We start from the raw sequence: 15,952 nt of genomic DNA on the forward strand, positions 1-15,952 counted from the left end.
TGCTGCATAGGGTTGAATGGGATGCAAGATGCAGCGATGGTGCGAGATGTTAGATACACCATGCACTACATCAACAGGCTTAATATAACACAAAAGAACATTAGCCTCCATCAATAATGGCATAACACTAAAGTAACTGTTTACAGTGATTACTTAAAGGTGGCTGGGCATGGAGGTCACTGGAAGTAAGGGAAGGTTACCATGCATGACAATGTCAGCAGACTGCAGGACAAGGTTCACCATGGTGAAGGACAGCAATAACTTCAGTGCTAGAGGATTTAACTGCTCCACGTGACATACACAGTATAATCAACAGGGAAGCTCTTGCATGTAGGTTGCGATTACCTTTATGCAACAACTGTGACAATGGTTAATTTCTGAGCAATAAATATTGCCTAATACCTAATACCTTAGGGAGCTTTAGCATCTAGGTAGTGATCCCACACTTCAAAAAAAAATGAATGTATTTCTTAGTAGAATTAATCATGAGAGCAGGAACAAAGGTAAGTGCTAAACTTCTCAATGAAAGTGATCAACACTATAAACAATGAAGGTGATGTGCATTAATAATAATGTGTGTGATGGGCTATGCAGACAGTAGTCATTAAAAACGCATGTATTTACTTTTAGAGCTCAGCAAGAGAGGGGCACAACTATCATAACGGGGTAGCCTAAGCAGTGATTATCTACAGCTGTTAAACAAAAAACATGAGACTATTCACAAGTGTACACTGTATACACAAGAGATGACTATGTACACGAGGACTTTACACAAGTGGTGACTGTTTAATAGAGCTGACAGTGTGGGTTGTGTATGCAAAAACCTACATTACTGTAGTCTAAGAATAGCTATATCAGTTTTTTTTTTATAAAAAAAAGAGCGTATAAAATAAGAGATTATCTTAAAAAATATGTACTATGAGAGACTAAAAATAATTAGCCAAAGTCTTATCAGTATCAACAAAGAACATTAAACAGGGAGAGAGCACTGAAGACACAATCTTAGAATAGATGAGGGTGTCAAAGTAGCAGCAGAATCATTAACCAACTCTTGTTGTGTTGCACTTCATAGATGTAAAAAAAAAAAAAAAAAAAGTGCAAATATATGTTTTATTTCTAAATTGTAGTATAGAAGTTTAGCTTATTCTACTGGAATATTTAACAAATCATGCTTAAACAATATAAAATTAGTGGAGGACATTACAGGTGTGGTGGGACATGGCTGGCGACGTAGTGGAGACGGAGGGGCGGTGGTACGTCAGGTGCTCTCGCAGCCAAGGGGGACCAATGTCATGGGCAGCAGGGACAGAGACTCGGGTAGGGGCATGGCGATCCCGTAAAGCAGGGTAAGGGGGAGGGGAGAAGAAGGGGAAAGACTCCTCTGATGGAGATGTGATAGGTTGATGCGAGAAGTGAGGGGTGGTGAGGGAGAGCCGCGCAGGTTCCAGGTAGCCATCCAGGGAGAAGGTCATGTTAGCAGAGGACGGGGTAGGTGCCCCTGGAGTGGCACTGAGGGCGAGGGGGCGGGGGGACGACAACCCGTGCACGTCATCCACACCTGCGGAGGGGGGCAGGGGAGGGGACGAGGTCATCTCCAAAGGTAGGGGACTACTGACATTGGAAAACTGTTCCGAGGTGTTGGCTGTAACAAGGATAATAAACACGGGCATTAGATGCATGCACTGCCAATACCACATCTTCAAAGGAAAACTGATGCACAAAGCAAGCATGCTTTTAAAGCCACATTTATATTACCTAAAGATTTAACATAATGGACTATCAAGTTATAATAATAAACAGAAGGGAGGATGAGGCGCTCTAACTGCAGTCTGTAAATTGACAGCAGAGAATCGGACTGTCAATTTACAGACTGTGGTTCAAGCCCTTCGCCCACCCCTCTGTTTATTCATACAACATAATGATTAAAAATTACCATACAAAGGCAATATATATAAAAGCTTAAGCATTGTCTACTACATACAGGCTTAAGAAAAGAATGCATACTCAGGCCAATTTGAGGTTAGTATGTATATCCTAATTCTCTTAATGGATACACAAGTCATTTTACAAGAACTATGATACTGTATACAATACATGCAATTACTTACATTAGTCATGAAAAGTTTTGAAATGCTAGTAGTGTGAAGCTCTCACAGGAGTGAGATCTCAGAGGACTGAGATCTTACACACACACAAGTTTAAACAAAGCTAGCAGAAAGGCATATTAAACTTAACAAGATTAGCTATCAAAATCTGGATTACAACTACAGGCAAAGCAACAATTGGTTATCACAACACATTATAATAATGGGTAATATTACAAAGATCACAATATGATACATATATGGCATACAAACAGTAATTCAAAGCAACTATTTAAAAAAAATTAGCCATTATTAAATTGCTGGAAAATATTAATACATTTAGTAAGCATAAAAAAGGCAAACATATAATTAAGATGTTTTCACTATAAATTTATGCTGATTAAAATACATTATCTGTTAGTACATTTCATTTTAAAATACTTAAGCAAATACTCTTGCAAAACAATTCCTTTGCAAAACCTTAAAACATTATATTAATTTTTTTATTAGTATACAAAACAGGAAGTAAAGTGTACTCATTACTGTATATAGTCAAGGCCCTTATTCACTGCCTTGTGGTCTTGAACAGAGGGAGGAGCAGGACACAATGTTGATTATCTGACTATTGCATGACCAGCAAAAAATAAAACTAGCAAATACAGATAGTGGCTTTGACTATATACTAAACCACATTAACGCTCTACATATTGAACAAGAAAATTATAGAATTGTAACTGTAGCCATTATAAGATGCTATGCTCAGAGTAGAAACCATATATTGTCATAATACACTGTCTCCTTTCCATTAGTTGGCTTCAGCACAGTGAATACTTGCCTATCAGTGTACATTCAAAAAGAATACCACAGCAAGTGTGTTTTGTTGATCTTAAAACAGAAGTGAATTGTTAAAATGTGTATTTTAGGTTTTCCAAGATACTTTTTTTTTATATAGTTTCCCTAAACAAACTTAATGAATAATTTTAATATAAATTCCTAAAACAGTGGACCCCCGGCTTACGATATTATTTCATTCCAGAAGTACGTTCAGGTGCCATTACTGAACGAATTTGTTCCCATAAGGAATATTGTGAATTAGATTAGTCCATTTCAGACCCCCAAACATACACGTACAAACGCACTTACATAAATACACTTACATAATTGGTCGCATTGGGAGCTGATCGTAAAGCGGGGGTCCACTGTATTACTAAATATAAAAAAAAAAACTTTTTTCCCCCTTTTTTTGGGTCATCATGCCTCAGTAGGAGCAGGTGGTGTAAAGAAAAAAAAAAAATCCTAACACAGGAGAGATGGCATTGAATTTTTTATACGAATACATGGATATATATTATGTTTTCCACTGCATGCACCATTGCACTTTTATGCATCGTTGTAATCCAAAGGCATTTCCTGATCTCCAGAACTTTAGTAAGACAAGGACAATCCTGTGTGTTGATATGAAAAAGAAAGCTCAGGACAGTATTAGAACAAGGCAGATGGTGACCATCTGTCTACTAGTGTTACTGAAGTAGTCAAGAGATTAGTATAAATGAAACTAATAAAACTTTTCAAAATAACGTCTCATCCTGAACGAGCCACCATGGAGATACATACGATAAGTTTAAAGCATTGGCTAAGATCACTAAATGTCTTAAAACCTTCAGAAATGTATATATTTTGAGAATTCTTAACTCTTTAGTTCAAACTACTGAATGAGCGATGTTTGAACCCCTGGTGAGTGTGTTCTAAAACTCCGGGCCAATGCATTAACCATTCGACCAGATGGCCACAATAAAATAATCTAATAAAAATACAATAAATACAATACAAGAATCTAATTACATGTATAAAATTACACAATACAAATAGAATTGCAAGTTAATGAATCAGAACGATTTAATTTTAACTGGACTGATAAAGCAAGACTGAAGCTAGGACTAATACAATGTACTTTATAAATTCAATAATGGAAGTAAAGCAAAATAATAATAGCATATTCTACATAATAATTCAGAAATTTAAATAAATTTGAGTGTCTTCCTAAAATGAGAGTTTGACGATTCTGACAGTTGCCTTTTGTTGTTTCATAACTGGTGTGAAGTGGAGAGTCGAGGCAGACCACCAGACAAAGTCCAGAGGTCGGATATAGACAAATGAGGTAATACTGGTTGTACAGACTGGAAGTATATATGGTGGTAGCAAATTTGAGATTATTCCTACAGCTTTAAGTACTTTTATCTTTGTAAATGAGCTGGATTTTCTTTTTAACATTTGCCATCTGCCACAGAGGAAGGGCAACCCAAAAAAAACAAAAGAAATGCTTTCACCATTATTCACTCCATCAATGTCTTGCCAGAGGTGCAGTGATACTACAGTTCAGTATTATTGCCACCTTCGTGAATGGGTATTATCCTGCCTTTTTTGTGATAAGTTAGGAAAGGTGTGCAAGTCTATGATTTGTCGAGTGATGCAATAGGGAGATGACAATTGTTTCTCTTTCTCACAGATGGTGTCACTGGCCATATATTTTAGCAATTTAATAAATAATTTGGAGGTTGTGGTAGAAGCCAAGTAGGAGTTTAGGGACAGTTTTGATAGCTACTAATGTCTGCATGGTCCTCTGGGATGTCATCTGGAGGATTAGTTACTACTGTAGAAGAGAGGTTATTAAGGTTAGCTACAGTACTGGGATTGGAGGGAAGGGAGTAGGCAGGTCACTGGCTCTGAAGATAATTTAATTCTTGCTTTTAGTAAAAAAAAAAAAAAAAAAAAAAAAAAAAATTACCAAATCCTAAATTATAGGGCAAAAAACATCCGAATAAAAACAAAAATGCTCTCCAGAATTTATAAATCCCCTACCCCCTTTCATTTAATTCTATACTTTAGAGCTGCTCAGTCTAATAGATCAGTAATTTTGTTTGGATGCTCTAAATTTTTGTGAAGGGTGCAGAGCACCACCCTGTAGTTTCCTTTGGAAGAAGTCCGAGCCTATACTTCTTTTCATAATCATTTTTCTTATTAATTGATATGAAGATCCTTTGTGAGCCACAGGTTGTTTACCATTTTTGTAATTCTTTGGTTGGATTTTTAAGGGCAGTGTAAATTATAGTGATGCTTTGTAACTATTATTGCATTTGTGGGAGGCTGCTAAAGTTGTAGAGATCATACAGCCCCTTGAGAAATGGGAGCCATTCAGGCTTGATCCAAAGTGGAGGGCCCCTAAAAGGCATCAAGGAATCTTTAACCCTTAAATGGTCCAAACATATATATACGTTTTTTCAACATCTGAAAGTATGTAAAAAAATGTAGATCTTTTTTGTTTTACATTTGAAAACGTGTAAAAAAACTTTTATCTACTTTTTTTTTTTTGTTATATTTGAAAATATGTAAAAAAAAGTAGATCTACTTTTGTAGCTACGAATTTGAACGTCGATCTGTTTGGACCGTTTAAGGGTTAATGAGGGGAAGCAGTGCGTTCTACTCCCAAATTTATGCTGAAGGTTAGACTTGTCTCCCTTTCCCAATTTGTGGATTTGATGACATTAATAAAGTTGTTTAATAAGGTATCACTACGAAATCAAAGCAATTTTTTTTTCCTTCACATGGGTTTTTTGAAATGATGGAGATAAAAGAACAAGAGAATGCTGAGTTTTCAATCCATAATGACATCTGAATTTAGAGGTGCTGCATATTAGTCCAAGATCAAGAACTGAGGTAGTGGTTTCAGTGATTCTAGCTGCAGTAAGGTAGGGTATAAGTAAACAAGAATACGTGCTATTAAGGAAGTGTGATATTTGGTATTTGTTTAACAAAGATTAATATTGAAATCTCCAGCAATTACAAAGTGGTTTCTCAATTTATGGGTAATTATAATACTCAGGTTGTCATAGAAAATTGGTTTGAGTGATGCTGTAAATTGCTCCAAATGTTATTAGATTATATATAATTGTTAGTATTGTTAGTGGTGAATTGAGCAAATACTTATTCACCATTTTCATCACTAGTGTTCACAATATTTACAGTTGAATTCATTGGCATTGAAAACAACAGTACCTCGACCTTTCTTGTTTATTCTATAGCTGTGGATGGGCGAATATCCAGGTATGCTGAATACACTGGTGAGGTCATGTTTCAACCAGGTCTCTGTTAATACAATAAATGAACATTTGGTAGTCAGAGATTGAAGAATTGTCATCATCACTGTGTTTACTTAAGGGCCTTGTGTTAGATAACTAAACAATTGCTCATACTAAGGATGATTCTTGTTATGTTTGCTGTATAATACTTTCAAGGCTAATCTACTGTTCATTGCTATATCTATATATATATATCTCATGTACAAGAGGTTGCATTCAGGGCCAGTGTGTGGTTGCTTAAACAGAAGGAGTATGCAAAATTGATGTTAAGGATTTAAAAATAGGAGATACAGGAGTATTACAATGGTAAACAAAAAAAAAAAAAAAAAAAAAAATTACATATACTATCGGTGGAGATTACAGTTCTAAAGTTATCTGAACGATATACAAAGAATACTAATAATATATTCCAGTGATTAAGATTCTTAAATTATCTCAGCAATAAGACAAATAATTGAGAAAGTGGACAAGATGTGTGTGACACTGAGCCCATGAGACACATTGATGGCTTCTTGGCAACAGTTCAATACACTTTAAAATATAATGAAATATGAACCAGGAACAAAAATAAATGATATATATAATTAGTAAAATTAAGCTTGTAATAATAAATTACTACTTTAGCAAACAAATTATAGATAAATGATAATTCAGAAAAAATATTAACACAAAGCTAGCAAATGGAAGCTAAACGTTAACATCAATATAAACGAAGAGAGCGCACGAGACTGAAATTGAAATGGTGACCAAGGTTAGAAACACTGATAGATCACCACGAACATGGAGATACAAATCACTATTTGGAGCTTTTTTTTTTTATCACACTAACTCTCATAGAGGTAGGATGACTAATAGAAGAAAAGATTTTCATCATTTTTTTCAATCACTCTTCCAAGAAGCTATGAAGTTAAAAGCTTATTTTGTCTCAGTTATGTTGGACTGATTCCAATAATTTACATCGTGTAGTATCTTCCTGAAACTAATCCTTTAATGTAGTTTCTGAAACGCTTCAACCTTCTAACTTGTCAAACAACTTCTAATTTTATTGACTAATCTTGCATTATTTTTTTTTTTTTTTTTTTTTTTTTAACTTTCTGACCATACCCTGTACTAGACTCTTAAGTATTGTATAAAAAATTCCACATCTGTGTAATCCTCTTAGCATTAATTTTAGTTCTCGCCTAAATTTTCTAGAAATGCTGTGCATATGGGCTTTTCATGAAAAATTGCCAAGTTTAGTGGACGAGTTTGGGAGTGTGTGTAAAGGTAGAAAGTTGAAAGTGAACGTAGAAAAGAGTAAGGTGATGAGGGTATCAAATGAGTTAGGTAAAGAAAAATTGGATATCAAATTGGGGAGGAGGAATATGGAAGTGAATGTTTTCAGATACTATTTAAGAGTTGACGTGTCAGCAGATGGATTTATGAAGGATGAGGTTAATCATAGAATTGATGAAGGAAAAAAGACGAGTGGTGCGTTGAGGTATATGTGGAGACAAAAAAACGTTATCTATGGAGGCAAAGAAGGGAATGTATGAAAGTATAGTGGTACCAACACACTCATGAACCTTGGGTTGTAAGTGCTGCAGCGAGGAGGCTGTTGGAGGCAGTGAAGATGTCCTGTCTAAGGGCAATGTGTGGTGTAAATATTATGCAGAAAATTCGGAGTGGGAAATTAGGTGTGGAGTTAATAAAAGTATTAGTCAGAGGACTGAAGAGGGGTTGTTGAGGTGGTTTGGTCATTTAGAGAGAATGGATCAAAGTAGAATGACATAGAGAGCGTATAAATCCGTAGGGGAAGGAAGGCGGGGTAGGGGTCGTCCTTGAAAAGGTTGGAGGGAGGGGGTAAAGGAGGTTTTGTGGGAGAGGGGCTTGGACTTCCAGCAAGCGTGCATGTGTTAGATAGGAGTGAATGGAGACGAATGGTATTTGAGACCTGACGAGCTGTTGGAGTGTGAGCAGGGTAATATATAGTGAAGGGATTCAGGGAAACTGGTTATTTTTATATAGCCGGACTCGAGTCCTGGAAATGGGAAGTACAATGCTTGCACTTTAAAGGAGGGGTTTGGAATATTAGCAGTTTGGAGGGATATGTTGTGTATCTTTATATGTATATGCTTCTAAACTGTTGTATTCTGATCACCTCTGCAAAAACAGTGATTATGTGTGAGTGTGGTGAAAGTGTTGAATGATGATGAAAGTATTTTCTTTTTGGGGATTTTCTTTTTTGAGTCACCCTGCCTCGGTGGGAGACGGCTGACTTGTTAAAAAGAAAAAAATCAACATAAGCACTAAACCTGTCAGTTAATACTACTTAAATGATATTTATGAATGTAAAATAATACTATACTAAAAACACTTTTTAGTGTACCTTAGTTTTTCCTGTGTTTATAAATGTTCGAAGGGCTTTTCTAAACATCCACATGTTAAGTTAGTCCTTACCACCAGCAATACCTAGCTCAACTACTTCGAAGCTTTGAGGTTGTAATTATAATTATAGTATGTGCTTCAGATTAATTTCATCATGAAATGGGTAGTATGACTTAACACACACAACTTAATTCATCTCTCCAGCATATTATCTGCTATATGCAGAGCATTTCTCCAGCATCTTATTATTGCTGTATGTAGAGCATCTCTATCTGCTGTATGTAGAGCATCTCTATCTGCTGTATGTAGAGCATCTCTATCTGCTGTATGTAGAGCATCTCTATCTGCTGTATGTAGAGCATCTCATTATCTGCTGTATGTAGAGCATCTCATTATCTGCTGTATGTAGAGCATCTCAATATCTGCTGTATGTATAGCATCTCATTATCTGCTGTATGTAGAGCATCTCATTATCTGCTGTATGTAGAGCATCTCTCAAATCTCATTATCTACTGTATGTAGATAAAAAACAGTGTGTTTTACCCTTTCAAATAGCATATTGTGCAAGTTTGGCAAAGACTATATATCAGTGACGAGACACTAATTCTTGAAACAAAGGCTTAAGATGTCAGTGTACAAACCAATAACATTTGGTTTGGAATGCAATTACTATAATCCAACGTTATCAGAAAAATGAAGTTATCTAGAAGTGAAGAGTAACCTGGTGCATGGAGGTGGTCAGCAAATGCAAAGGCAGCAAGGATACAAGAGGAGGGATAAGGGAAGTAATCAGGTGTGATCCAAGCAAGGAAGGGCAGCTACAATTCCTCAGATCAAGATCACTTCACCAGCAACAAGGCATCACTTTAAAGGGATGAGGGGTTCTCCTCTTGCCATAAAAACATTAGCCTCTCATACAGAGATTGGAAGATGATTGATTTTGAGCTTGAGAAAGCATTTTTTTCAGCATGTCAGTAAAACAAATCCCACTATATACTTATTGTAAAGGTTTACTCTCATAATAAAATAACTTCCCCACCATCTTCCAGATGTAGACACTGTACCCAGAGTTCTAACTCAGCTATCCACCTCAAACCAATTATCACAAGAAAATATAGCTATTCAAATCATGAATACAATCAAATCCCAAAACAAACTAAATATAAATGCCATAGATACTACTGCTAATATCTTCACAGAAGCCTACTGGATGCTTAAGCCCATAGCACTCAAAACCTTTACCTCCTCCCTCTAACAATTCCTGGGGCATCCCCTACCCACCTACCCCACATACAGGAAGACCTGAGGCTGATTTACTCTAACATTTGCCACTGAAATGCAGTTTACCTAACACTGTAAGAAGTCCCAGATGAGGTTACACAACTCTATTGTTATCCTCCATGTTTGAATCTGAAGCTTGGATATCATTTGCCAAGTAGAAGCTGTATTAAGTCAAGTCACAAACCATTATACATACTGCACCTCCATTATCCAAAAACATTAATGACATTAACCCCACCCTCAGGAAGAATGAATCCATGTTGTGCTAGTTACTTCATTAGAAAAAAAGTATAATACTTTCTAGCTAGGTTTGATTATGTATGCATTTTTAATAGCATTCATGCATTCTTCTGGTGATGTTAAATTTATCCCCCAAAATCAACGTCTCCATCAAATATGCAAAACCTAGATCTTACTTTCCTTAAATTATTCGAGTGGAGATTCCAGCAGCTAAGTAAACCATATGTAAATGAAAGTAACAGAAAAGCAGACCATATGTAAAGGGACCCAACATTTAAATATACAGTACCACAAAGGAAACCAACAGTTAAATGACAATATATAACAAAAAAAAAAAATAACTTGATCATTAGTTACATTTCTCTCTCCCTATTTGCACTCTTCTGTATAAAATATCAATGGAGGCTGTGGTATGGTGTTTGATGTTAGCGGCGAGTCTCACCTTCATAATGGCTCGCTGGTTCCCGGGGCTGTTGACAATTCACTAGCTGTTGCGATGCTTTGATACGCTCCATCTTCTCTTTAATTTTGTTAAGAACCTCTCGCTCTGCTGCCTGCTGCTCTGCGATCTCTTTCTGCATCAGCTCTGCTATTAGCTCAGCTCCCCTAGAGGTTACAAGAGTGACAACACAAATTACCTTATTTGTAATTCAGTAGTCAATAAATGCAACCTAACCTGATCCAATAAAGTTTTGAACTGCAAGAAATATTCAGAAATTATTAAATAAGACAGGTTGTATTTAGCAATCAAAAGACTGTAGATCAGTACTGGTAAAAGAAAAAAAAAAAAGCTCCTGAAATTAAGGCTTAATGATAAGATTGATAGTGACAAGATCATTTCTAATCATTAACAGTGATAATCTTAAAAGAAAATTTTCACAACACCATCACAACAACACCAGATACTGTCTAGTAGGTATTACCTGGAGGCAAGTTTGGTCTGAGCCTTCATTTCTGTGACAAGGTGTTGGAAGTAGTAAGAAGAGAACAACCTCCTTTGCATCAACAAGAATCCAAAGCAAATGCCATCCCACATAAGCCCAGCCTCAGACTTAGGAACGGCACAATGATCAGCCAAATCTGAAAAAAGTTGCATTCCCTTGTACTTCGAAAATTACAGACAGAAAGGTCTCTCTAAATCCTTGAATGTATAAAAGTTAGATGAGAACTAAAACAATAACATTTTTTTATGCTTGTAATACAAGGAATTGACAGGAAGTTAAAAATAATTAAAATACAAACTACAAGATTATTAACGAATTAAAATTATAATCGACATGACTAGAAAAAGTTGAATGACAGTTCTTAAAATCGCAATGAAAGATTCGCTTCCAATTCTGAGATTACTCAATAAAATTAAAACTAAATAACAAGTTCGAAACAAAAAATGGTAGTATTTATTTGAAACTTCAATAAAATATTCATGTCATAAATTGAGTATGGGTGGACTAAACACAAGTTTTTAATTATTTAATTTATCAAGTAATGTTACATTGTTTTAATCATCTAGCAGGCTGTACCACATTAATAATTGTTATTGGTATTGAGTTTTTCTAGATGTTCACATGAACATTAAAGAGGCATTTATTTCAAGTGTGATGATTTGTGTTGTGTTATAGTTATCCAAAAGTGTCTTAGCGGTATAATTCAGTTTTTAATGTGGAGTAAGCAGTAGCAAACAAATATAGCATTAAGATTTAGCAGTTTTAGATCTTTCAATAAGGGCATAGCGTGTTGTCTATACTTAAAGATAGTGATGGTTCTGATAGATGCCTCTATATGATGATTGACTTGAGGTGGGCAGCCTAAGTGGATCTCCAGGCACAAAGTCTACGAGTGAGATATAGATAAATAGTAGCGTTAGTAACAGACTGGCAAACAAGAATTTCGGAGAGTAGACACTATTTCTTTATACATTTTGATATGTGCTGGACAGGAGTGTTGAATGTTAATATATAGTCTATGACAAGATCTAGAAAGTTTCTCATTTTTTCTCCAATTCAAATTTATTTTTGTATCTAACTGTGGACAGTTTATTTGAAGTGTTTAAATACTGAGGGTGAGTTTGTTACCTAGGTGGAGACCTCTTTTTTTTAACTAATCATTAACTATTTTGTTTCAAGTCAGTTTATCAGAGTATGATAAAATATAGCTGTACAGTAGGAGATTATTGCTCTTAGATGTTGGGTGACATTTGGGAAGTTACTGATGTAGAGGAAAAGATGACGACTCAGGATGCTGCCTTGAGAAAATTTCAATGGAAGGACAGCTGAAGTGACCTTAAAGGCTACATTTTCAAGTCTGTTACATAAGCAGAATAGAAAGCAGTTGTAAATGTGCTCTTTAAGTCATTAGGATGTCCTATGAAGAACAATATTGTGGTCAACCATACATACATTGTCAAATATTTATGATTACATCATTAGCTGCATTTTCCTTGGGCCTAAACTAAACTGGCAAGGAGTAAGCACATTATGTTTAGTTAGGCATGTGTATAGTAAAGAAAAGATGACACCAGCCAGATATGTTACAATATGAACACAAGAAAAACACTTTAAACACATCCAAGCTAATTAATCTAATGAACAAGGCAAGGTCTCGGAATTTTCATGCCACATTTTTTTTTTTAAGTCAAATAAAACTTATCAAAGAAATTAAACAAAATCTGTACTGTACTACAGCATAATGAAATATTTTTGTACTACAATTCACCTGCCACAATTTTTTCATCAGAATCATCTCCAAATTTCTTGACACAAGCTATACCAAAGAGCTGAACCAGCCAGCAAACATTGATGGAGAGTGGTGCTAGGAACACACATCCCAGCAGCTGCAATAATGTCTTCACTACGATCACACCTACATTGTACCCAAGCAAATAATTCCACCTGTAGAAAGTGAACAAGTTGATATTAGTGATATGGTTTATGATTGTTCCTACTAAAAGAATTTCACAATTTAAAAAACAAATATACCCATGTTGCCTTCTCACTGAAGAGGAAATTATTACAAACCCCTTTTTATTCACCACAACCTTAATATTTTCAAGTCCTCACCTAAGAAATAAATTTGTATTTTATAATACAAGTCAAATACAGATAGTATTTCTAAATGAACTGCATTAACCCCTTCAGGGTCCAAGGCCAAAATCTGAAGTGGTGCCCCAGTGTCCAAGAATTTAAAAAAAAAATGTTATTTTTTCTATTGAAATGGTAGAGAATCTTTTTGTGAAGATAATAAAACAAAAAGTATGAAATTTGATGAAAAATTGATGAAATTATGCTCTCGCGAATTTTGATGTGTCAGCGATACTCACGAATCGGCGATTTTGCCGACTTTGACTCCCATTTTAGGCTAATTACACTATTCCAGTCCACCAAATTCTTAGCTATTTCACTAGTATTACTTCCATTCTATCGACTGAGCACAAGAAATCCCCAAGTCAACTGTTTCAACTACAAAATAAAGTGATTGGAAATTGGTAATTTGGCCAATTTAACACAAAGTTCAAAATATTCCAATTTCAAAATAGGGTCCAGAATAAACAATGTAGGTATTCCTGGCACTAAACTAACATTTCCTCTGTTCATTAGTTACATTTTGAGGCTTTACAAATAAATTCCATTTTGATTTTTTATTCACAATGAATTTTTATTCACAAAAAAATAGAAGATTTACTGTTATGCAATATTGTAATAATTGCATAAATATCATCACCACATTTGTGAATGTATATTAGACCCACAAGCTGGCGTGTATTAGACGTGCGAGGTCATTTGTTTACTTTTGAACATAGGCAAAAATTTAACATTTCCGCTACTTTGAGCTCAGTTTCAAGCCATTTCCAGTGCTAAAACCATTCAAAATCATCTCTACTCCTGTAATATGTCTTCCATTCTATCAAATGAGACCAAGAAATCGCAAATACAACTATAAAAAAACATACGAAAAACACTGCAAAGTTGCTGTTTTAATCGAAAATCATGGTCTCAGTTTTTTTTTCTCTCATTATACACAGTGTGCTGCAGGATTTGTTTTATGTGGTGCACACATACCACATAGATGTATTCTCTCATATCTAGGCCCAAATGTACCACTCACAGTTTATCAGAGGGAGCCGAGCTCATGACGTAGATCTACGGTTTGGACCCTGAACGTAAAGCCGTAGATCTACGGGACGGACCCTGAACGGGTTAATAGACCATAAACTTTTAATCTTTTCTACCACCGTATTTAAATGAACTTTGAATATTGTACTTTTAACAGGCAGCAGTACACAAGTTTATTGTAAGATACACAAGACACCCTCATGCATGCAAAATATAATTCCTAAAAGGCACCTTTTACAAATATTATAACACTAACTATTTCAAAGCATTATGTAGTTTGCCAAGAGACCTGTCAAAATTTCTCCTAAAAGAAAGCTTGTCATATGGCAACTCACTCAGTGGAAATTTTGGCCATTTGTTCAGGGCTTTCCACTGATTAAAAAATTATACAGGTTTTTGTATATACCACTACTACTCACAGCCTGAGAATAGTAGGAAAAGGTCGAAGATAGAACTCGTTGCCCTGCCACAAGAATATGAAGGCTCCTAGGACATAGCCCATGGCAAAGAGTGTCACACGGTTGGTACCTCCAAGGAACATAACAGCCAGAGTGATCCAGTATGATGTAAAGAAGACCACCACCTTCACCATGTCCAAATAGTTCCTGCAGGGAGTGATGCACTTAATATATACCACTATCTACATCATCATAATAGTAACTGATAATAATGATAATAGTAACAATAGAAGTAATAATATTTTATCATAATGCCCGTCTTCAACTAAGGTTGGGCAACCCCCCCCCCCCCAAAAAAAAAAAAAAAAAAAAAAAAAAACTTTCACCACCATTCACTATCACTGTCTTGCCAGAGGTGCCACCCCTCCTTTAAAGTGCAGGCACTGTACTTCCCACCTCCAGGACTCAAGTCTGGCTAACTGGTTTCCCTGAATCCCTTCACAAAATGTTGCCTTGCTCACACTCCAACAGCTCGTCATGTCCCAGAAACCACCTGCCTCCACAAGTACAGTGGACCCCCGCATAACGATTACCTCCGAATGCGACCAATTATGTAAGTGTATTTATGCAAGTGCGTTTGTACGTGTGTTTGGGGGTCTGAAATGGACTAATCTACTTCACAATATTCCTTATGGGAATAAATTCGGTCAGTACTGGCACCTGAACATACTTATGGAGTGAAAAAATATCGTTAACCGGGGGTCCACTGTATAATGTTTAGACAACTTTAGTTGCAAAAGTGTTTTAACGACTTATTTAATTTAAAATAGTTTCAGAATCTCTATGGTAAATTAAAAATAAAGATTTAATATATTTTGTACTTATTTGCACAACTAGACATCATGATTTTAATGTTGTATGACAGCCGGTATGTTTACAGTTATTTGTATAACTGTAGGTTCTTTACTGAGATTAAATATAAAATTAATACAACCTCAAATTATTGCACACAAAGCTGGGGATATAATAGCAACACACTGTACCTGTCTGGAAGGTTACTAGTGTTAATACACTAAAATGTACAGGTGTTACCCAATATAAAATGTGCTGAACACACTACTTCCCCTACATACCACTTCTACTACCACCAGCAGCATTACCTCTACCCCTACTACCACCACCACCATCAGTATTACCTCTACTACTACTACTACCAGCATTACCTCTACCACTACTATCTCCACTTCCTTCTTTCTTCCTCCTCTCTCTGTCCTGTCCCTGCCGTCCTGTCATATATGTCCTGGCTCCCTTACCCCTGTGTGTTAGTGCGTGACTAA

General features: G+C 35.8%; 1 protein-coding gene across 22 annotated transcripts in view; it reads right to left on the reverse strand.

Annotated features, from left to right (window-relative positions):
* Positions 1–15,952, reverse strand: part of Piezo (piezo type mechanosensitive ion channel component) — a 139,549-nt gene that overhangs the window by 44,585 nt on the left and 79,012 nt on the right. For 15 of the 22 annotated variants that reach the window (XM_070102432.1, XM_070102435.1, XM_070102444.1 and 12 more), the window contains 5 exons: positions 14,637–14,822; positions 12,821–12,996; positions 11,032–11,188; positions 10,551–10,714; positions 1,205–1,642 (listed from right to left, as the gene is read on the reverse strand). In XM_070102432.1, the coding sequence (XP_069958533.1) occupies positions 1,205–1,642; positions 10,551–10,714; positions 11,032–11,188; positions 12,821–12,996; positions 14,637–14,822 (1,121 nt within the window). Of the gene's footprint in view, positions 1–1,204; positions 1,643–6,137; positions 6,228–10,550; positions 10,715–11,031; positions 11,189–12,820; positions 12,997–14,636; positions 14,823–15,952 lie in introns of all 22 variants that reach the window. The other 7 variants (XM_070102449.1, XM_070102448.1, XM_070102447.1 and 4 more) reach the window with 3 other exon arrangements.

This window comes from Cherax quadricarinatus, chromosome 81 (genome assembly GCF_038502225.1).
Source record: "Cherax quadricarinatus isolate ZL_2023a chromosome 81, ASM3850222v1, whole genome shotgun sequence".
NCBI classification, from domain to species: domain Eukaryota; kingdom Metazoa; phylum Arthropoda; class Malacostraca; order Decapoda; family Parastacidae; genus Cherax; species Cherax quadricarinatus.